Below are 24871 nucleotides of genomic sequence, written 5' to 3'. Positions count from 1 at the left end.
ATGGTTAGCAGTCAGAATTGCTTTATATTACATTCCTAAATAATGTTTGCAAGTTATTGGATAGTAGGATAAATCATGCAAGAGTTTGGACTGTGCAAATGGTTTGAAATACATGGGAATAATGCTATTACAGCTTCACATAGAAGGTAGCTAAATGTAGCATTCTGCATTTGAGTAAGCCAAACATGAAGTATACTTGAAAAATACCATAAATGCAACTGAAGGCAGTTGAGAGAAAAAGGAGTTTAATATTTAGTTTTAAATCTCTACAGTTTTATGACCACTATTAAGAAGCCAACGCCAAAGCAATTATAATTTTGGGTTATATTAACGGTGTTATTCAATATAAAACAGAAGCTAACATAAACTTTTAATATATCTATTATTTTGACGTTAATTTTACAGACAAACCTGCAATATGCAACTAGAATTGCAATGCAGTGTAGGTGAAAGAAGAACCACCTGAGTTCATTGACAAGAACAATAACATTTTTTTCTCGCTGTTCTATTTAATTTGGAGGTGTAGATAGACTGGTATAAAAGTAGCCCATTTAGTGTGCAGAAAACTCTGCTGTTACATTGTTCCAGCCATTGGCAATTTAAGTCAGTGAGCACACTGATTTAGGTTCATAATGCTGTCTGCTTCTTTGATTAAAATTTAGACAAATCAAAAAATCATGGCTACGGAAGTAATGTTAAAAAATTGGTGCTAAAACTGACTATGGTCACTAACCTCAAGACATGTAGCATCAAAAGACAAATGTTATATTCTAAGGTTCCTGGATGGCTGTGGTTTTCTAGATTGCTGACCCATTCAGACAGTTTTGCTGTCCAATTCCCTACTACTGTCTATTCAGATAATGAATTATCTGGTCTTATTTTATTTTTATTTTAGTTTCACACATTGTCTTCTTTGAGGTGTCCAAGCAATTGTAGTTGACAATTGTGTGTGATTCACCTCGGTATGTCCTTATAAAATCTGTCACGTTCCTTTTTGTTCCAGGAACACATGATTCTGTGCAGGTTTGCGGATCAGACAGCTGTTCACCTCCCTCCAGAGCGCAAGATAATAGGTATGAGGACAGCTGTTTTAATATCCAGCATTGCAGAGGAAGATGGATGAATGTGTTTCTTATGGCTCATTGCTCCATCAATGGAGAAGCAACTCCTCTTTAAGCTGCTGTACAAGGCTGTTGAGACTGGTAACGTTGTCTGATTGCTCATCTCTAAACCAGAGAACTGTCTGTGGTCACCATGCTTTAGACTGGTAGCTCTCTTACTACATATTAACAAGAAGAGAACCTGCAAAATGGCAAGCGATGAAAATATGCTTGCATCATTTGTTCAAGACTAACTTATGGAACAGTATAGCAATGAAAGAGGCCCATTGAATGATAATGTCACTAGATTTGTAATTTGAGGCCTAGACTGTTGTCACAAGTTCACTCCCACCTTGGCAGCTCAATTATTAAAAAATCTGGAATTGAAAGCTAATCCCAGCAATGGTGACTAAAGCTATAATTGATTGTTGTAGAAACCCACCAGGTTCATTAATATGCTTTAGGGAAGGAAATCTGCTGTCCTTACATTGTCTCGAGTCCCAAGTCATGTGGTTTACTTGTAAATACCCTCTGAAACAGCACAGCAGACCATCGAGTCCAAGAGCAACTAGGAATGCACAACAAATGATGGCCTTGCTAGCAATGCAACATGTCAATTAAAGAATGGCAGAAACCATGTGGCTTGTTCAAAGTAAAGTTTAATTGTGGTGGATATAGATCAAACAAAGACCTAATGAACTGCTGAAACCCTAGGGACTGTTTAGTGAGGCCACAAGTTTGTAATGGTATGATTACTGAGTCTGGAACACTTGTCCATTTTATCGATCAGTAGCAGCTAATCTTTGACAAAGCTTCCTCTTTTCCTTCTTTCCACCCATCCGCTCTCAATGTGTCAACTTCTCTCTGCTTCACCCTAAAGCTATTTTTTGAACTTAATTATGAATGGTGCTGTATGATTCAGCAATTAGCTGGAAATGGTGGCTCAACAGCATTTCCATCCTACAGGCCCTGACTAATATGTTCCAGCAAAAGTACTGAAGACTAACAGTGCCTCTAACCAAGCTGTTCCAGGCCAGCTAAAATGCTGGATCTATTGACAATGTGGAAATTTTCCAACAATACTTGAAACTTTACAATATTAAGCTTGCTTGATTGGTATCTATGTATCGTCTTCAATGTTCCCTCCCTTCACCACCAATGTCAGCAGTGTGTATCATTTACAAGGTGCACTACAGTTACTAATCAAAGCTCCTTTCGCAGCATCCGTCAAATCCACTACCTTGATTACCTAAAAGGACAAGGGCAACTGATATGTCACCACCTGCAAGTTCCCCTCCAAGCCACAGACTATCCTGATTTGGAACTATATTGCCTTTCCTTTACTGCCTTTGGGTCAAAATCCTGGAATTCTCTTCCTACCATAATATAGGTGTACCTACATCTCATGAACTGTCCATGAAGGCAATTCACCACTACCTCTTTCAGGGAGACAAGTAATGAATTATAAATCCTGGCAAGTATTTGTCCCATGAATAAATGAAAAGAAAATTAGATTACCATCGATTCTAACCATAGACCATGAAACCCTTTTTTATCAAGTGAATCCACACTCATTAGAAAGAGCGTTTAATCTATCTCAACCTATTTTACTCAGATTCCTTATAGAGAGGGGATGCAGCAAGAAGACCTCCATCCTGTCATTTAGGACTTGATTGGAACCCAGATGATGGAAGTTCAAAAGGCTCCAAGCAGCCTATTACTAGATTATGATTCGAAACCTTCCCTCAGATGGGTGTTACAATCCAAGCCCTAAGCCAGGAATGACAAAATACAGTTTCAAAGCTGTGACTGTTTGCATGATGAGGAACTAATCTCAGCAGAAACAACATGGGAGCTTAAAATACACAAACTACTTGAGGGAGAATTAAGGTTGGAGTTTAAGATTGACACACTTTTGTTTAGCAGTCTACTTGAGAACCATTGTAAGATGTCTGAAAACAGATTGTTGGCGGTTCATTGAGATATTTAAAGGGCCAGGATCTCAGAGAGGTGAAGATGCTAAGCAACAAAACAAAAATAAAATGAAGCAGATGGACAGAACAAATTTAACATTTTGGGCAAGTGATGTTGGGAGAATGTAAGGAAGAACGTTTTGTGCAGTGAGTAGTAGTGACCTGGAACTCAGTGTCCACTTGTGATGGAAGCAGAGACAATAGTGATTTCAAAAGGGAATTGGATGAACACTTGAAAGAAATAAAACTTTGTAGGACTACAGAGATTGATCAGGGGAATGGCAATGGGTGCATTCCTGCACCAAGAGCCAGCATGGACTTGCTGGACTCACCTTCCAACGGGTTTTGCAAGACTGCTGGGTGCCCTGTTTTACAGAGACATGGCTCACTCCCGTTACACCTGACTGTGCCTTACAACCTGAGGGATTCTCAGTTCACCGAATGGACTGCTCGGCGACCTCAGGCAAGGCAAGAGGTGGTGGGGTCTACCTCCTAATCAACACTCTTGGTGCTCAGATGGTGGCAACGCCGGCAAGTTACTGTTCCCTGGACCTAGAATATCTTACAGTAAAGTGCCATCCCTGCCACCTGCCACGCGAGTTCATCACCGCTATACTGACATTGATCTACATCCCACTCTGTACGGAAGTGAAGAGTGCATTTGATGTGCTATACAATGTTACAAACCGAGATGGAATACCCCGTGGCCTTGCTCAAAATAGCCAGTGACTTCAGGCCAGTCTCAAGAATGTACTACCAAAATATTGTCAACACGTATATCCTGTTTCACCAGAAGTTTGAACATCCTCGACCATTGCTGTACAACCATCAATAATGCCTGCTCCTCAATACTCCATTTACATTTTGGAAAATCAGATCCCAATGCTGTCTTCCTTCTCCTGGCTTACAGGCAGAAATTGAAACGTGAGGACCCAGTACAGCAAGTAGTGCAGTGTTGGTCTAAGGCAACGGAAGGGCTTCCACAGGACTGCAACGAGTCAGTGGTCTAGTCCACATTCAAGAACTCAGTGGTCAACCTATACCACTGCGTGCCGAAGGAGTTAATCTGAATGTTCTAGCGGAAACTATGGATGAACCAGAAGATTGAATTGAATTGAATTAGGTTTAATGTCACATATTCTCACATGAGTACAGTGAAAAGTTTACAAGTCACCATTTATGGCACCATCTTAGTTACAAAGGTACCTGAGTACAGAATCATACAAAGCAGAAAATAAGGAAAACAAAGTTTAAAGAGTTAAACATTACAGTCCTTCTTACTGAAAGTAGAAAAACAAAGAAACACAGTTAACAGTTCAACAACATGGTCCATAAATACCTAGCCATGTTGGGCTCGCATTGCTCACAAGGGCTCAACCACCCCCACTTCGGGTGTGACCTCGTTTCCCCCCCACCCCCACCAACTCCCCAGTTTGCTTTTGATGCCTTGCAGCCCACTTCCACTTTTGCCCTCATCACTCCCTACTGCAGTCCAGGTCTGAGGCATTCAAGTTGGGCAACCCTGATCCATACAGGAAATCCAGGTTTGTAAGGCCATCAGAGGCATAAGACGCAATACCCAACTAAGCTTGAGACCCAGGCTAACCACAAGGACACCCGTTGCTTATGGCAAGGCTTACACAACGTAATGGGCTACAAAGCAAAGTTGAACAGGATTGTGGGCAACAGTACATCCCATCCTAATGAGCTCAATGTATTCTGCACTTGCTTTGAACAGAAAGTCAGTGAAACGATGTTACCTATCCCATCAGCCTCGGATGCACCTTTACCCATGGTCGCCACTGCAGATGTTAGACTGGCCTTCTTAAGAGTGAGCTGAAAATGTGTTGCTGGAAAAGCGCAGCAGGTCAGGTAGCATCCAGGGAACAGGAGAATCGACGTTTCGGACATAAGCCCTTCTTCAGGAAGACTCCTTCTTAAGAGTGAACCCACTGAAAGCAACTAGCCCAGAGGGAGTCCCCAGCCATGCACTCAGATTCTGCGCAGACCAGCTGGTGGGAGTATTCGCAGACATCTTTAACCTCTCCTTACTACAATCTGAAGTTCCCATCTGCTTCAAGAAGATCACCATCATCCCAATGACAAAAATACATCATGCAGTGTGCCTCAATGACTACTGCCCAGTGACTCTGACCTCCATAATTATGAAGTGCTTCAAGAGGTTAGTCATGGCTCACATCAATTCCAGCCTACCAAATTACCTTGATCTTTTGCAGTTCACCTACTGGTACAACAGCTCCACAGCAAGCGCCATCTCTTTGGCCCTACATCCCTAGAACATCCGGATAACAAAGGATACCTACATCAGTCTCTTATGTATTGTCAACAGCTCCACCTTCAACACCATAATTCCAAACAAACTCATTTCTAAACTCTAAGCTCTAGGGTTCACCAACCACCCCCCGTACCCCCCCCCCAATCCCCATAACTGCATCTTCAACTTCCTGACCCATAGACTGCAGTTAATAAGAATAGGCAACAACACCACCTCCACAATAATCCTCAACAGTGGTGCCCCACAAGGCTGTGTACGCAGCCCCTACTATACTCTTTATACACTCATAGCTTTGTGGCCAAATTCTGCCCCAACTTCATTTACAAGTTCGCTGACAACATCGTTGTTGTAGGTCATATCTCGAATAGTGATGAGACAGAATACAGGAAAGAGAGTTAAGTGCTTAGCAGCATGGTGTAAAGACCACAATCTCTCCACCAACGTCAGCAAAATGGAGAAGCTAGTCATTGACATCAGGAAGTGGACTGGAGGGCATGCCCCTGTCTGCATCAATGGAGCTGAATTGGAGATGGTCAGTAGTGTCAGGTACCTGGGAGTGATGATCACCAATCTGTCCTGGTCCACCCATGTCGATGCAATGGTCAAGAAAGGACAACAACATCTCTACTTCAAAAACAAAGGCAGAAAGGTTAACTTTGATTTCTCTCCACAGATGCCAGAACTGCTGAGCTTTTCCAGCAATTTTTGTTTTTGTTTCTGGTTTTCATTTAACATCTCTACTTCCTCAGGAGGCTAAGGAAATTTAGTGTTCCTCAAAACCTCTTACCAGATGTACCATAGAAAGTGCTGTATTTGGATGCATGGTGGTGGTATGTCAACTGCTCTTCACAAGGCCACAAGAAACTACAGAGAGTTGTGACACAACCCAGTCCTTCACACAAACCAGTCTTCCATTGATACTTCCTGCTGCCTTAGGAAAGCAACCAATATCATCAAAGACCCTTCCCACCTCAGTTATATTTTCTTCCACTCTCTACCGTTGGGTGGAAGATATAAAAGTTTGAATACATGTACAAACAGATTCGAGAACAGCATCTTCCCCGCTGTTATCAGACTTTTGAACTGACCTCTCTCTGCACCTTTTCAGTGACTATAATACTGTATTCTGCACTCTGTTCTGCTACCTTGATGCATTTTGTATAGTACGATCTTCCTGTATAGCACGTAAAACAGCACTTTTCACTGTATCTTGGTACATGTGATAACAACAAATCAAACTCAAATGGACTCTTTCTGTATAATATATGACTGTATAATTCTTTATGACAGTAATCCTGTTCTATTCAGTGAACTCACCGTGAGCGATATGTGTAATTTCCAATGCATGCTTGGTTCATATTAGGGTCAAAATGAGTTCTAGAATGCAGTGAAAGCAAGAAGTTATTAGCTAGAGTGATCTTCAAGTCACATGGGAGAACTGTTTCAATAAACATAATAAGTGGTTGTCAATTTCAGAAAGTTAATTACCATCACGTTGGTGCTTATAATGTCAAGTAATAATTAGCGGTATCTTTTTACTACTTAGATAATTAAATATACAAAAGCTAGATTACTGTAAGATTAATATACAGGTATGTTAGCTATGCACCCTATACATCCCATCTGATAGCAGGTGTGTGTTGGCAGTGGTTTCACAGATGTGTTTAATTTGATAAGTGGTTAGCATGTTAAATCATTTAAACGATGTGCACTGCATGTAATTTAACACTTAATTCCACTAGTTATTCATTAGATAGATTTGTACAAAGAAAATTTAACAGACAATTAGCATTTGCCAAATGGAAAAGCATCCTCCTTGTAATTATCTAAGATACTTGTTTCAAAAATGCCAATGCAAAAGATTAATGTTGCTTATTGAATGATTGGATCTCAACTAGTTCCAGTTTAATGAAATTTTCCTTCATGATTTGATGTACAGCATTTTGTAAAATGTTCTTTGATTTAAAAACAAGAGAAAGTTGGTGGACGTTTTCTGTACATTTATAGGTCCCATCCATTTACTCAGCTGGGTTCAGAAAACCCCAAACACAATTCAAAACTGTTTGGTCAAGGTTTCTTGGCAATTTGCCAAGGTCTATTTGACAAGTTCCAAATCCAAACCTCTATTACCTGGAAGGAAAAAGGCAGCAAATGCATAGGAACACCACCCCTGCCACTTCACCTCCAAACCACACACTACCCTGGCTTGAAATTATATCACCATTCCTTTAGTGTTGCTGGGTCAAAAACTAAAACTCGCTTTTTGACAGTACTGTGAGTGTACCTACATCACATGAACTGCCACAGTTCAAAATGATTACTGAACACCATAATTTATGGATGAGTAACTAGTGCTACCCTAGCTGGAAATACTCATGTCAATAAAATAATTTTAAAAAGTGACTTCACCACCAGCACCCGAAACAGATTATCCAGTCACTTATCTCAATGCTATTTTAAGGATTTTGCTTTATGAATATTGGTTGTGGTGAGTGCTTACAATAGTGGTGGCCATACTTAAGAAAAATAATTGATTTTGAAGCATTGGAACATCACAACAAATGCAATATATTAGTGACTATGTTTTTTTAATGGTACCTAATGTTTGAACTATTGAAGTTGATGTCAGTGGACTAAGATCTTGGTAAATCTTAAGATGCCATTTCTTAAGAGATCTTAAGATATTTTCCTACATGATTTACATTTAATCTGCAATGAGTTTGTTGAAAAAGAATGCATTGAAGGAAAATCTAAGAATTAGTTTGAACTTACCTCAGAACGACTGTCTTTGTAAGACTCTCAGTCAGGTTTGCAATCCACACTAAAGGGGGTTAGTATAATAGATAGTGTTACCTGGAGAGCTGACAAGGTAGTGAATGTTCTTTGAAGTAAGATTAAGGAGCTGTTACTACACAGTTAAATACTACACAAATCCTTCATTGTGTGCCGTACTGACCTGTGAGTTACTGATGCTGAGTGCAAAGCAAAAGTGATCAAGTAAAATGGCAGCAGCATTACCATTCTAAAGGACAACAGTGAACCAGCTGAGTCTTTACAGCATTCTGAAAGCTTCATTGTTACTTTCTGGCATGTATAAGAGTCTCTTGCTCGATAATAAGAAAACACTTCATCCCACGAACTTAAAATGTATTTTGTGCATACATAAAGCTCTCAATGGTTGTGACAGACCTATCACTCCCAGTTACAATATGACTTAAATGTAGCACGGAACAAACTCCAAATGTCAAAAGTTCTTGTTAGCTCTAAAAAAAATCACAAATGTTTAAACCATTGTGAACAATAATAAGAGCACTCAGTTGACATCCATCATCCAAAGTGGTTTGATGTTGGTCTTGAACTCTTGCAGGAGAAAAATAGTGCATAAGTAGCTTGTTTATTTGCAAACCTGCGTGGGCATTGAAAAGGAAAACTTTTCCCATGTTCCACATTACAGTCTATTTGTAGATCTCACATTTCAATATCCAGTTGTATTCTCTGAAAGTATGGCTCAAATTTATAGCCCAAACTTTAAATAAACCTTGTATTCACTCCTGGTGTTACTTAAATGCAGTACAAAGATACAAAATAATAAACGTTTCAATCCTTTGTTGCAACTCTATTGTTTACATTTCATTCTAATGATGTGGGTGTCATGTATTTATTACACATGCCCAGTTGTCCTGGCTAGATACAACTACACAGTTTGTTAAAACAAGGGATACAAGGTTACAGCCTAACTTCTGAAAAATGGCATTGGAAAGGTTAGGTGGCTGCTTTCGACCAGCGCAGACGTGATGGACCAAAGGACCTTTTTTTGTACTGTAGACCTCTATGACTATGACTTTAGAAGTCAATTAAGAGCCATCTGCAGTGACATAGGCATTGTAGGCCCAGGCAAGGTAAGAGATAGCAGATTTCCTTTTCTGAAAGAAATTAGTGGATCATTTGTGTCTCTACGACAAGCCAACAGCTTCATTGTCACTTTCTAGCATGTGTAAAAAATCTTAGCTTAATGATAAAATTACACTTTATCCTTTTAACTTAAAACAATAAAGTTTAGGCTTTTTTGGGCATGCTAATATTTAGTTGATAATCATGTATAAATTCAATTTATTTTCAGGGAAGAAGTGCATGGGCCTGGTAGATCTGGATCGAGCTTGCTCAGCAGAGGAGTCTGGATACACGGCTTATGTATCGTCAATGGAGCCAAACAGTTGTTCACCGAAAAACAATCTGATAGTGGGGAGTTTGTCAAGTCGTCATCTTAATTTAATTGCATAATGTCACAAACCCAGCGATCAAAACACTAAGACAAGAGAGCCACATTGTTACACTGTGACCTGCTTGTCAGAGGACAGCTTCTCTCAATTATCTTGCTCAGAAGCCGGCTGAGGCTTTGTGTAGTCACTATCCTGCACAGCATCTCTAATTCAATGTTTTTTTTATGCCCAATGACTTCTGCTCAATGGAATGAGGTCCTCACACTTATCTTGAATGACATACAGGGAAAGTTAATTTCCCAGCAAATACTGCAAACCTCCTCCAGTTGTATAGTTTAACCCATTTTAGCAAATGGCATCTATGCATGTTCTTCACATACTTAAAAATCCTACTTTGTTTAATTATGTTTTACAAAGATGAAAGTCACTGAAGCATCATGTATACTTGAGATGGACCAAGAAAGGAACCATTAAATATTTTTATCCCTTTACTTCATGTCACACAGCAAATCCACTTGGATTGCAAAGTTCACTCTGTTCAACTGTGTTTCAAATAGAACCAGAAAGTATGACCTCTTGTACCATGGAAAATGCCTTACACAAAATCACTGCTGATGCTTTGTTGTGGTTTGTTCTTCAAACTTCTGTTTCCTTGACAAACTGCATCTTTTGATATCTGCCGATAATTCAATAATATTTTCTTTAAACTATCTCAGGATTTCATCTTCTGCAGTGAACACAATATATGGCAAAAGCAGAAGTATCCAAATGGCTCAAAAATATTGCAGGGCTCATGTTTGCAGATGCAGCAGTGAATTTATTTATTTTAAATCAAAAATTTAATATCACAAATCTTTATCCTACTAATGTTTTTCAACCATTCATCTGTTTTGATACCTGCGAGACCACTGCTCATATTGCTCCTTCCTCAAACAACTGGACTTACAGGTGAGGTGTTCAAGACTTACCTTGTATAAGTAAGCAATAACTACCTTGCCCATATGATTTTGAAGATTGGTTGTCTTGTGTTTTAAAACTGCGGGTAAAGTTTAACTCTTCCTGTGTATTTCAGTCTTCTCTGTAAATTTCAGTAATTGTCTTGGTTTATTTTGAATTTCTCCTGTTCTGGGATAACTTTTTATCCCATTTCTTTTTATAGTTATTTTCTTGTCACAGTGTTAAATTTTTTTTATGGCAAAATAGTTTCTGGATGCAATTATTTTAATTGATATATTTTTTAGAACAAACAAGCAGATGTAACAATATTGTTCAGGTGATCAGTGTTCAATGATATTCTTGTAATCAGATGTTTCCAGAATTTTCTGACATTGGAAATAATAGTAATATAATTAAAAGTTAACTGTTCAAGCATGATTCATAATCTGAATGTTTAATATGATTATGTAATTTATTTACAATTAAGAAAAAACACGCATCAATCACCAGCTTCTTTGTTTTATGTTTATTTGTTGAATAATTCCCACCTAAAAGGTTTTAATAACTAAGTTAAACATTTTAATTCAAGCCATTTGGAAAATGATGAACATGTGAAGGAGAAAAATGCATTTTGTTAAAAAATTGAGTACATCAAATCAGTGATGGTAGTCAGATCAAGATTTATTATTGATATTTAAGATGAGCAGTTCACTCCATTATGTAACGTGTTACAGAAGAAAATCAAATTCCAAATGTGTCTTTCATATCAGTTGCACGATTTATTTATGACCGGTGTTTGATTTACATGTCTTAGTTTGAGGAGCCAAAATGTGGTTTCCAAAGTTGCCCAGAATCGTTTGAGGATCCTAAAAACATCAGATACTGAGCACTGTCTCTTAATCTCTCTTTAAAATCATAGTTATACTAGTTACAAAGTGATACTGTGCCCCACATCGCAGCAGTGACTACGCTTCAAAGGTACTTTATTGTCTGTAAACTGCTTTGGAATTTCCTGTGCGATATAAATACAAGTCTTTCTTCCTCTCTCATTCAAAATAATATTGCCTCCTCCAGCTAGCGACAAATGGCATCTTTGTCATCATTAGCATTATAAAGCCAATAACTTACTTGAATTGAGACTAGGGTTGCTATAGAAACAGATAATAGAAAGGCATACCAACCAGTAGCAGGTTTTTCTTAGCTTTTTAACATTAATCTCATTCTTGAGAAATGTGCACAGCAAAGTTTTAAATAAATCATATAATCCTGACAGTGTGGAAGAAGGCCATTCAGCCCATCAAGTCCACAACATCCCTCCACAGAACACTCCATCTGGACCCATGTCCCTACCCCATCCCTGTAATCCTGCATATCCCATGGTTAATCCACCTGGCCTACATGTCCCTGGACACTATGGGCAATTTAGCATGGCCAATCCACCTAATCTGCACATCATTGGACTGTGGAAGGAAACAAGAACACCTGGAGGAAATCTGCAGAGACACTGGAAGAATGGGTAAACTCCACACAGACCTTATCCTATGAGGCAGCAGTGCTCACCACTTAACCATTGTGCCACCCTACAATGTTCTGTTGTGTTGTGGAATTTATAACTTGAAAGACTGGTGAAAATTAATTCAATAGTAACTTTCAAAAGAGAGCTAGATAAATACTTGAACAAGAAATATTTGGAGAGCAATGGAGAAAGAGCAAGGGAGTGGGACTAATGATACAGACTGAATGGGCCAAATGGCCACCTTCTGCGCTGTAAGATTCTATGAAGCTTAATTCTGCCTGAGTAGAATGGATTAAAAAGTTACTTCCATCTATAGAGCTAAATTTATTTTCAAAAGACAGGAACACAAAGAAGCAGGATGAATTTTTCAACTTTTTTTTAAAGCTCATTTTCTACTTGGCAGGTGTAATAATTCCTAGTGTTAAACCAGCTGTTAAATCTTCATGTAAAACTACTTGTCTCCTGTCTCGGTGGACTCTCCCTGCATTAATGTACATAGTATCATGGAGCAGCAGGAGCTGAAAATAATGTAACTCAACCAAAGTTTAATTGTTCACGCATTGCAACTTTGTTCTCCTGAAGCAATGCTTGTAGCCAGTCAGTGTTCATATAACAGTGTGGACTTGTGACTCAAGTGTATTTACACTCAAAACAAGCAAAGAATAGCACAGGTCAAGTTAGTCAGTACAAGGTCAGTTCATTCCCAGGAGTACATCTTTTTCAGGTTTGCTCAAAGCAAAAATATCTTCATCCAATATCTCTGAACACCCAATTGATAGTCTCAGTCTAGTCTCTGGGGTTGTGATTATCATACATTTGAAACAGCAGAAAAATCATTTGAATCAGGCTTCCTTCCATCTCTTAAATGCAAAGGTATGTATGCATCAAAACCTTCAACTTAATTAGCTTTCCTTATCTAATGTGCTTGAATCTTTGTTCCAACTATTAATTTATTTTTTGATTATGAGGACGTGCTTTATTCGTTGCTCCAAATCTCATCCAGATCATTCATTAAACATTTACTGCTTTTAACTTAACTATATTTGTACTTTGGAGCCATTTGGTGTTTCAGTGTTTTGATTAGTAATTATTACTAAAACTTTGACAAGCCGTCTCTCCGATATGTAACTGCCTTGCACTGAATGGTCTAGGTACAGCTCATTCTTAATGTAAATCAGTGTAAGCCTTCAGGTCCAATTAAAAAAGACATGAGGGGCAACATTTTACACAGATAATGCTTCGTGTACGAAATGAACTTGCAGAGGAAGTGGTAGTTGCAGATACAGTTCCATTGTTTAAAAGATATTTGGATAAGTACATGAATAGGAAAGGTTTGGAAGGATATAGGCCAAACGCAGTCAGGTGAGATAATTTAGCTTGGGATTGTGGCCGCATGGACTTGGGTTGGACCAAAGTGTTTGTTCCATGCTGTGTGACTCTCAGCCTCTAGTTTATGTGGCAGCATATATTTCAAAGTATCATTCATTATCTTGGATCTTCTCAAGATATGATGATTATATAAGCTGAAGAGGTTTAGAATAAGCAAGGTTGATATAGTTTGAGAGTTTCAAGGGAACAAGCAAAATAGAGTTCAGGTGATGTCAGAACTAGTAGATCGTGATTACAACTTATTGCAAGGGATTGTTGATATTTACTGTTGTTTTAAGAAATTTAAAATGCTAGCATATAAGATAAAAGCAGTGTGAGACAACAATCTACTACAGCATGGATCGGTTGCACGACTGGGAACTTTAATTTGACTGCTAAAGGAAGATAGCATGCCTTGTACATTCCAGTAATCGTGACTGCTCCCCGATTGCATCAAAGAAAAGTTGTCAGGTCTAAATGCAACCTTCACGTAAAGAGAGGTCTAGAAAAGGGAAGGGCTAAGTGGACCAGTTCATAATGCAGGTTGTACAACTGCAATTGAGTCCTAATTTTAAAATCATACATTCTGCCTTTATTTTTATATTACTGTTAGAAATTACTACGGTCACATTTATTGCCTGTGTAAACTATTTGATCTGTAATTTCACTCTTCGTCCTGCTGTTAGAAAGGATGTAATTACAACATATCACATTCATATACAGCTTCCATTAAAACTTTGGGCACTCGAATTTGTAATGGAAACATTTGACAGGACAGGTTAACAATGCAGGTTGAACTATGGCCTTGGTGCAATGCTCAACACTTGATACAATGTGTTACATTGAAATGTATTGACTATTTTATTAGCAAATTGACCTGCCATGTTACACACAGCAAGATCTCCAAAACGTGTAACAAATGATTAATTAATCTTTTGGTCACAATTGGGGAGAAACAACCACCAAATGTAGATACAGTCTACTTCTCTCCAATGGTGCCTGGCTACCCTGCCATACCCTTTGACTTCCTTGACAGTCAAGAGCTAACTACCTCTGCCTTAAAAATATTCAGTGATCCTGACTCCATTTCCACAAACTCAACATTTTGAGAGACAAGGTTTCTCCTCCTATCTATCTTAAATAGGAGATCTCTTACTTTCAAACTGTGTCCCCTCTTCCTTGACACTCTCACAAGATTAAACATCCTTTCAACATCCATCCTGTCAACTCCCTGCAGGATCTTGTATGTTTCAATTGTATTACCTCATTCATAATAACCTCTAACAGTTACTGGACCACTCTGTCCACACTTTCCGCATGAGACAACTTCCTCAGGCCAGGAATCAGTTGAATGAATGTTCTTGGAAATGCTTCTAATTTATTTGGGTTCTTTCTTAAGGAGGGAGACCAAAACTGTCCAGCAAAGTTCTACTGGCACTCCAACCCTGTGCCCTGTACAACAGTAGTAAGACATTCCTAATTCAATATTCTAATCCCCTTGCAATAAATAACAACATTGCACGTACCTTCCTAATAGCTTTCTGTACCTCCGTACTAACATTTGGCGACATATGCACTGGATTCCCAGATCTCTCTGTTCATCAGATTTTTGTAATCTTTCGATTTAAAGTAATCTGACTTAAGGTAATACTACAAGACTGATCTTGTTATGCCATTTACTTTAAATTTTCTGTCACCCTTAGGAATAGCCATGGAACCACAACCTTTCATAAAATATGAATTGATCTCTCTTGACATGACATATAGGTGGCCTATGTCGTTTTTTTAGTTTTTAGGTAAAGAAGGATAATTGGGTCTGGTGAATCGGTTCCATTTTAAAATCTTATATTTTGTGTTTATTTTCATATTTCCATCATGAGTTGCTGTGTCCATATAATGGGATTGTTTATGTAAATGTGGCATGACAGTTATGTTGCTTCGTTGTCTCTACTAACAAGAGTTTGTCATTACAATGTGAAAAGATCACCGAGCCAGTTGTGTTCTCAATGTAGATGTGGAAATTTACAGAGCCTTAAAGCACAGAAAGAGACCATTTGTCTCACTGTGTTTGTGTCGGTACCTTGAAAAACCTATTTAGATGGTTCCACTATCCTGCTCTTAGCCTTGAATATGCAAAATAGCTGATGGCAAGTGCAAGACATTTTTATTTTATTATAGATGCATTGTGTTCATTAGGCCAAATGAAGACCTGGTAATGAGCTAAATCTTGTCATTCAATGCTGAGGATCAGATGACACTCATAAACTGTTCGTGTCTCACCATCCGAGCTGTTGATTGAATTATAATCTTAACAACAGTCTCAGGTATCTATTATTCTATATACATATCCCAGACATTTAGTATTTTGACAAAAATTCCTGAGCAGAAATATTAGAACTAATATGAGGTCATTTAGAAACAGCTTTTACTTTAAAATGCCTTTGTTGTCTGCCACTGCAAAAGTCATGTGGATTCTGCAAAGTGGTACTTGTAAGGTTTACAGTCTTATCACAGCATGCTCCCCAGTATAGTTTACAATTACAGCATGTCTGATTGTTTTTTGAAATGTAGGGGTTGGCCTGAAGGCCACGGGTTCAAATCCCATTTCAGTGCCTTTAGCACAAAATCAAGGTGATATCCTAGTGCAGTACTGAGAAATTGGTAAACTATTAGAGATGCTGCTTTATGGATGTAAAGTTAAGCAAATATCCCATCTAACCTTTCAAGTAGAAAGGAAAAAATCCCACGGCATTATTTCAAAAATGTGCATGGTCTCCCTGTCCAACATATAACTCTTATTCAAAATAACAAAAAAGAGATTATCTGGTCATATTGCTGTCTGTGACAACTTGCTGTGCAAAACTTTTTCTACCATCTTTCCTGTTTTACAAGAGTAACTACCCCAATATGTCAGCTGTTGGCAGTAAAGTACCTTGGTGTCCTTGAGGTCAGCCCTATAAATGGAAGTTCTTCTTCTGACTTTCTATAAAAAAGTTCAATATTTTATATTTTTATCAAGTTCTGGAAAGATTGTTCCAAAACATGAAGAGAATTCGATTGAGCAGGAGAAGTTAAAATTAATCCATCTGGCCAGTTCCGCTGTCTAGAAAGCATCTTCTTGCCATATTGCCTTTCATATGTATTTTTACTTAGCAAACCCTTCTCAGACTACATAATGAACATTAAAGCTGAAAAAATGGAAAGAGGCAATTGTACCTGTCAAGGATTTATCAGTATATTTCCAAAATAGTTGGGATTGTGGAAGAATAATGTAAAAGTCAGTCTTCGCTGAGCTGGACCTACTACATTTAGATCGTTTATATTGAATTAGATCACATTAAATAAGAATTGTGTTCCTGATGCCATGATAGATGCCTTGAATGTTAACTTAGTGCTAGATTTATAATCTTGTGCATGTTATCACATGTTTAGATATTGTGTGGAGTTGTGACACCAAAAGAATTCCAGTAATTAATTTGTTTTAATTTAGTAGTGGATCTTCCTTGGCTTTTGGCCACAGAAACTGGACATACAATTGGCTGCCCCTCATTAATGAGCTAATTGGCCGTCATTGTCCCTGAGCCCATTGCGAATTTATGGTGACTCAGGGATGAAATGGCGATCATATGCCTTTGCCACGTTCTTGGGAGGATATCCAGTAAACTTGGTTGATGGACTGGTATCAGGAACTGGGGAGGCCACTGAAAGCCTCAACCCCCCACCCCCGATTGTCACTCACATTGGGTCTGAGGTTCCATGCTGATTCTGGGCCTGTGATAGGTGCTGTGCATTCACCACTCCAGCAGGCCCTGGCAGCAATGGACAGCTGTTGGGCCTAAATTGGTCAGGAGCTCCTGGTTGGAATCCTCATTACAGGAAAGGGCATTTAATTCCATCAAGGCCTTGCCCAAGGATCTGACAGGAGTTACCTGGGTAATGGATGACCCACCTCATCTCCCGAACCTAACAGAATCCCAGTCTTGGTATCAGGGAATTGTTTCCTGTTGTTACAGTCTAAATTACTTGTAATAAATAATCATTCTTGCTTGTGTTTTCTCTGAACCTGAACGTCCAGTCAAATGATGACCTTTGCATACTTTATAAAATCCTTAACTTTTGTGGTGGCTCAGGGAATAGTGGAGTTCAGTTTCCAGCATGTTACCCCAGTAAATCAATTTTTCACTGTTCCACACAGAACACCATTTAATTTACAAAGAATAATTTTGTAACAGGGTGTACTTCACTGTGTCACGATAAGCTGAAGTCTGAGCTTCAAACACTAGACACATTAGGGTGGGGGAGAATTACCTGGATGCTGTGTTTCAGGAGGCAGTCATATCCCTTGCATTAACTATCCCAAATTCAGTCAGTGGTCAGGGACTATGAGTGAGGCAGGTAGAGGAGGTAATGCTGAAGGAGCCTTAGTCCTTGAGCTTGTCTAATAGGTTTGAGATTCTTGCTGTCTGTGTGGAGGCTGTAGGGAGGATGAGCAAATTGACCACAGTATCATGGAGCTATTCATAAGGAGAGAGAAAAGAGAAATGTAGTTGTGATCAGGGAAAGTATAATCAGATACTGTTCTCTGTGGCCAGGATTGAGAGTCCTGAAAGATGAGTTGCCTGGTGTCTGGGTTCAGGATATCTCATCTGGGCTGCAGAGGAACCTGGAGTGGGAGGGGTAAGATCCAATTGTCGTGGTCCAACGATATTGTGAGAAAGAGGAAAGAGGTACTGCTGAGGGAGTATGAGCAGCTAGGAGGTCAATTAAAAAGCAGAACCAGAAAAGTAATAATCTCTGGACTACTGCCTGATTCACAAGCAAGTTGGCACACAGTCAACAAGATTAAAGAGGTAAACACATGGTTCAGAGATTGGTGTGGGAGAAACTGGTTCGAATTCATAGGACATTGGCACCAATACTGGGGAAGGAGGGGTCTGTTCTAATGTGATGGGCTCCACCTGAATCATAGAACATTGAAAAATACAGCACATTCCAGGTCCTTCAGCCCTCGATGTTGCGCCGACCTGTGATACTAATCTGAAGCCCATCTAACCTACACTATTCCATTATCATCCATATATTTATCCAATGACCATTTAAAAGCCCTTAAAGTTGGCAAGTCCACTACTGTTGCAGGCAAGGCGATCCATGCCCCTACTACTGTCTGAGTAAAGAAGCTATCTCTGACATCTGTCCTATATCTATCATTCCTCAATTTAAAGCTATGTCCCTTTATGCTAGCCATCACCATCTGAGGAAAAAGGCTCTCACCGTCCACCCTATCTGATCATCTTGTATGTCTCTATTGAGTCACCTCTTAACCTTCTCTCTAATGAAAACAGCCTCAATTTACTTAGCCTTTCCTCATAAGACCTTCCCTCCATATCAGGCAACATCCTGGTAAGTCTCCTCTGTACCCTTTCCAATGCTTCCACATTATTCCTCTAATGCAGTGACTAGAACTGTACACAACAGCTGCAACATGACCTCATGGCTTCGAAACTCAATCTCTCTACCAATAAAAGCTAACACATCATATGCCTTCTTAACAACCCTCTCAACCTGTGTGGCAACTTTCAAGGATCTATGCACATCAACACCACAATCTCTCTGCTTATCCACACTATCAAGAATCTTACCATAGCCCAGTACTCCGTATTCCTGTTCCTCCTTCCAAAGTGAATCACCTCACTCTTTTCCACATCAAGCTCCATTTGTCGCCTCTCAGACCAGCTCTGCAGCTTATCTATGTCTCTATTTAACCTGCAACATCCTTCTGCACTGTCCATAACTCCACTGACTTTAGTGTTATCCGCAAATTTACTAACCCATCTTTCTACACCCTTATCCAGGTCAATTTCTGATCCAAACCACTAAATCACCCTCAATTCCATGCCTCTGTATTTTCTGCAATAGCCTATTGTGGGGAATCTTATAAATGCTTTACTGAAATCCATATACACCACATCAACTGCTTTACCCTCATCCACCTGTTTGGTCACCTTCTCAAAAGAACTCAATAGGTTTGTGAGCACGACCTACCCTTCTCAAAACTGTGTTGACTATTCCTAATCAAATTATTCCTTTCTAGATGATTATAAATACTATCTCTTATAATGCTTTCCAACACTTTACCCACAACCGAAGTAAGACACACTGGTCTATAATTACTAAGGTTCTCTCTACTCCCCTTCTTGAACAAGGGGACAACATTTACTATCCTCCAATCTTCTGGCAGTATAGCTATAGACAATGATGACATAAAAATCAAAGCCAAAGGCTCTGCAATCTCCTCTCTAAATCCCTGGAGAATCGTAGGATTAATCCCATTCAGCCCAGGGGACTTATCTATTTTCACACTTTCCAGAATTGCTAACACCACCTCTTTATGAACCTGTCTAGTCGAGTAGCCTGTACCTCAGTATTCTCCTTGACAACATAGTATTCACACAGGAAAAAGACAGATGAAAAATATTCATTTAGTGCCTCTCCTATCTCTTCAGACTCCATGCACAACTTCCCACTGCTGTCCTGTACTTCCCATAACTTTCCACAGGCTGTAATCTTACTCTAGTCATTCTTTTATTTCTGATATACCTATAGAAAGCTTTAGGGTTTTCCTTGATCCTACCTGCCAAAGACTTTTTATGATCCTTCCTGGCTCTTAGCTCTCTCTTTAGGTGCTTCCAGACTAATTTGTAACACTCAAGCGCCCTAACTGAGCCTTCATATCTCGTTGTTACATAAGCTTTCTCCTTCCTCTTGATGAGAGATTCAACTTCTTTAGTAAACCATGGTTCCCTCGCTCGACCACCTCCTCCATGCCTGACAGGTACATACTTATCATGCTGGCATCAGAGTCCTGGCAAATCGCATAACTAGGGCTATGAATAGGGATTTAAGCTAAATAGTGGGGGGAGTGGAAAATTATGGAAAAAGTTAAAAGGGGGAGTGCTCAGCAGAGGTCAAAGATTCCAGAACAAGTAATAGGATAGAGAGTATGGAAAGGGTCAGGACTCTAACTTCAGGCACAGCAGATAGTGAGAGGTAAGGGGGCAGTCAACACAAGACTGTGGGTGTTGTACTTAAATGCACAGAGTATATGAAACAAGGTATGTGCATTTGTAGCATGGTTTGAAATTGACGGGACAATGTTGGTATCACGGAGACATGGCTGCAAGCTGATCAGGTTACGAAGTAAATATCCAAGGATACACATCCTATCAAAAGGGCGGGCAGTTGAGTGGTTAGTTCGGGGAGTGCGGTTTTGCCTTGTTAGTAAAAATGAAATTATATTGATAGTAAGAAGTCATATAGAGTTAGAAGGCATAGAACCTGTGTGGGTAGAGTTGATGAAATGCAAAGGAGACAATGGCCCTGATGTGAGTTGTGCACTGGCCTCCTAGCAGTGGTCAGGATGTGAGGAAGAAAAAGGCATGTAAGAAAGGTACTATTACAATAATCGTAGAGGACTTCAATATGCAGGTGGACTGGGAAAATCAGGTTCATAGCAGATCTCAAGAAAAGGAATTTGTGGAATGTCTGTGAGATGGTATTTTTGGAACAGCTTGTGGTAGATGTCACTATGGAACAGGCAATTCTGGATTTAGTGATGTGTAATGAGACAGATTTAATTAGGGAGCTAAAGGTGAAGGAACCCCTAGTGACCGGTGATCTATCCTACAGTTTGAGAGGGTGAAGATTGAATCAGATGTAACAGTATTCCAGGCGCACTGTGGGTATTGCAGATGCTGGAGATTAGAGTCAAGATTAGAGTGGAAAAACACAGCGGGTCAGGCAGCATCCAAGGAACAGGAAAATTGACATCTCAGGCAAAAGCATTTCATCAGGAATGAGGCTGGGTGCCTCGGGGGTGGAGAGATAAATAGGAGGCATGTGTGGCTGGGGAGAAGGTAGCTGATAGTGCTGTAGGTGAATGGAGGTGGGGGTAAAAGTGATTGATTGATAGGTCGGAGAGGAGGGTGGAGTGGATAGGTGGAAAGGAAGATTGGCAGGTAGGAACAGGTCATGAGGGCGGTGCTGAGCTGGAAGATTGCAACTGGGGGTAAGGTGGGGGAGGGAAAATGAGGAAACTGATGAAGTCCACATTGATGCAATGGGGTTGAAGGGTCCCGAGGCGGAAGATGAGGTTTTCTTCCTCCAGGCGTCGGGTGGTGAGGGAGTGGCAATAGAGGAGGCCCTGGACCTGCATGTCCTTGACAGAGTGGGAGGGGGAGTTGAAGTGTTCGGCCATTAGGCGGTGGGGTTGATTGGTGTGGGTGTCCTGGAGATGTTCTCTGAAGCTCTCTACGAGAAGGCGTCTGGTCTCCCCAATGTAGAGGAGACTACATTGGGGACAACAGATACAATAAATGACATATGATAATGGATACAATAAATGACATGTCATTCCTGATGAAGGGCTTTTGCCCAAAACGTCGATTTCCCTGCTCCTCGAATGCTGCCTGACCTGCTGTGCTTTTCCAGCAACACTCTAATCTTGACTGTAACGGTATTACAATTGAGTGAAGGTAAGTACAAAGACAGAAGGAAGAAGCTAGCCGGAGTTAATTGGAAGGGGAACCTAGTAGAGAAGACAGTGGAGCAGGAGTTTCTGGGGATAATTTGGGAGAAACTGGAGAAGTTCATCTTAAGGAAGCAGAAAAATGGTACAAGGGGCATGAGGCAGCCATGGCTGACAGGGGAAGTCAGGAACAGCAAACAAAAACAAAAGAAAAAGCATACTGTATGGTGAAGATTAGTGGGAAGTCTTTTAAAAACTAGCAGAGGATAACTACAAAAGCAAAAAGGGAGGGAAAGATGAAATATAGAGTAAGATAGCTTGTATTATAAAAGAAGATTGCAAGAGTTTTTATTTTAGATATCTAAAAGATAAGAAATAGGCTAGGGTGGGCATTGAACCACTACAAAATGAGGCTGGAGAAGTAGTAATAGGGAACAAAGAGATAGTGGAAGAAATGAATAAGTACTTTCCATCTGTTTTCACAGTGGAAGCCACTAGATGCATATCAGAACTTAAAGAGAATTAGAGGACAGAGGTAAGTAGTGGCCATCACTAAGGAGAAGGTGCTGGGGAAGCTGAAAGTTCAGATGATGGATAAATCACCTGGACTAGATGGGCTACACTTCAGGATTCTGAAGGAGTCAGCTGAGGAGATTGTAGAGGCATTGGTGGTGATCTTTGGGAATCACTGAAGTCAAGGAAGGTCCCAGAAAACTGAAAAATGGCTAATGTAACACCCCTATTTAAGAAGGGAGGGAGGCAGAAGACAAGAAACTATAGGCCAGTTAGCCTTTATTCAGTACTTGGAAGTGCATCAGGTGGAGTAAAATAAGGTGGAGTTAGTGCACCTTCACCAAGAGGAGGTCATGTCTGACAAATCTGTCAGAATTCTGAGGGAGTAACAAGCAAGTTAGACAAAGGAGAGCCAGTGGACGTGACATATTTGGATTTCCAGACCTTTGACAAGGTGCCACACAGGAAGCTGCCAAATAAGACAAGAGCAAGGAACTGGCATGGATAGAGGATTGGCTGACTGGCAGAAGGGGATAAAGATGTCTTTTCAGGATAGCAGCTGGTGACGAATGGAATTCTGCAGGGGTCCGTGTTGGGACCACAACTATTCATGTTATGTATTAATGATCTGGATGAAGGAACAGAGGGAGTTGTCGCTAAGTTTGCAGATGACACAAAGAGAGATGGAGAGACAGGTAGTATGGTCGAAATAGGGAGGCTGCAGAAGGACTTGGACAGGCTAAGTGAATGGGCAAAGAAGTGGCAGATGTAGTATAACGTGGGAAAAATGTGAGGTTATGCAGTTTGGTAGTGTAGACTATTTTCTACATCAAAAACAGAAGTTGCTGGACAAGCTCAGCAGATCTGGTAGCATCTGTGAAGACAAATCAAAGTTAACATTTTGGGTCTGGTGACCCTTCCTCAGACTGTTTTCTAAATAGGAAAAGGCTTTGGAAATCTGAAGCAGAAAGGAATTTAGATTAGATTAGATTCCCCACATTGTGGAAACAAGCCCTTTGGCCGAACAAGTCCACACCGACCCTCCGAAGAGTAACCCACCAGACCCATTTCCCTCTGACTAATGCACCTAGCACTATGGGGTGATTTACCACGGCCAATTCACCTGGCCGGCACATCTTTGGATTGTGGGAGGAAACCGGAGTACCGAGAGGAAACCCACGCAGACACTGGGAGAATATGCAAAATCCACACAGGCAGTCATCCAAGGCTGGAATCAAACCTGGGGCACTGGTGCTGTGAGGCAGCAGTGCTAACCACTGAGCCACCGTGCTGCCCTAATTTGGGAGTCCTAATTCAGGATTCTCTTTAGATTAATATGCAGTTTGAAAGGTAAATGCAATGTTAGCGTTCATTTCAAGAGGGCTAGAGTACAAAAACAGAGATGTACTGCTGAGGATATATCAGGTTCTGGTCAGACTGTATATATTTGGAATATCGTGAGCAGCCTTGGGCCCTGTATCTAAGGAAGGATGTACTGGTCTTGGAGAGGATCCAGATGAGGTTTACGAGAATGATCCCGGGGATGAAGGGCTTGTCATTTGAGGAGTGGTTGAGGACTCTTGGTTTGTATTCGATGGAATTTAAAAGGATGAAGGGGGGATTTAGAACTGAGATGAGAAGGGATGTCTGTGGAACTTATTGTTGCAGAAGGCTGTGGAGGCCAAGTCATCGAGTGTATTTAAGACTTATATAGGTTCTTGATTAGTAAGGGGATCAAGGCAGGAGAATGGGTTTGTAAAACTTATCAGCTGTGATCAAATGGGGGAGCAGACTCAATGGCTCAACGGCTGAATTACTTAATTATGCTCCTATATTTTATAGTCTAAACACCACCTTTTTCTCCTGTAAGAGCTCCTTATAACCTTAACCACTCTCTGGCAGTTAAGGTTGGTCAGTAAATGCTGGCCTGGCCAGAGCAACCACATCCCATAAATGAAAATAAACCTTTTTTTCGACAATATGTTTACTTTCAGGTTGCTTGTTAATCAGGTAATTACATGCGTTTACTTGTCTAATTGTATAAATGTTAATTTCTCCCCATCTCCTGGTCTCTGAGTTTTCTCTTTGAATCCCTTTCCTGAAAATAGCATCTATTGTGACACATTGAGTATGGAAGTTGCGCTATCCCTTTGATTGGTTTAATGGGCTGAAGAGCCTGTACTGTGCTGTACTGTTCTATGTTCTAAGTGCACATTCCATTTTCATGCATAGGCCTGAACACCAGGGAACTATATGACCATGCATCAGCATAACTGACCACCCTTTGCTGGTCAATTCACTCTCCCCATGCAACTCAGAATGAGGCATAGCATTCAAGCAAAGGACTTCTCACATTTACCCCTTTGTTTCTCTCTACACCCGTCTGTTCCCCCCCCCCGCCCAATTAATCCATAGAATACTTCAG

At 40.1% G+C, this 24871-nt stretch overlaps 1 protein-coding gene and 1 long non-coding RNA gene across 5 annotated transcripts in view; one reads left to right on the top strand and one right to left on the bottom strand.

Annotated features, from left to right (window-relative positions):
• The window catches only part of gstcd (glutathione S-transferase, C-terminal domain containing), a 135105-nt gene extending 124074 nt beyond the window's left edge, over positions 1-11031 (top strand). For 3 of the 4 annotated variants that reach the window (XM_043674346.1, XM_043674348.1, XM_043674347.1), the window contains exons 11-12: positions 1004-1073; positions 9490-11031. In XM_043674346.1, coding sequence (XP_043530281.1) covers positions 1004-1073; positions 9490-9650 — 231 coding nt within the window. In that variant the 3' untranslated portion in view covers positions 9651-11031. The remainder of the gene's footprint in view (positions 1-1003; positions 1074-9489) is intronic. The other variant, XR_006309099.1, reaches the window with a different exon arrangement.
• Positions 6507-24871, bottom strand: part of LOC122539478 — a 39723-nt gene continuing 21358 nt past the window's right edge. The window contains exons 2-3 of the long non-coding RNA XR_006309100.1: positions 8142-8190; positions 6507-6746 (exon numbers count right to left, since the gene is read on the bottom strand). This is a non-coding gene — a long non-coding RNA (uncharacterized LOC122539478). The remainder of the gene's footprint in view (positions 6747-8141; positions 8191-24871) is intronic.

This window comes from Chiloscyllium plagiosum, chromosome 32 (genome assembly GCF_004010195.1).
Source record: "Chiloscyllium plagiosum isolate BGI_BamShark_2017 chromosome 32, ASM401019v2, whole genome shotgun sequence".
In the NCBI taxonomy this organism is placed as follows: Eukaryota; Metazoa; Chordata; class Chondrichthyes; order Orectolobiformes; family Hemiscylliidae; genus Chiloscyllium; species Chiloscyllium plagiosum.
Note: the sequence above shows the minus strand (reverse complement) of the source record. Positions and strands in the feature narration are given on the sequence as shown.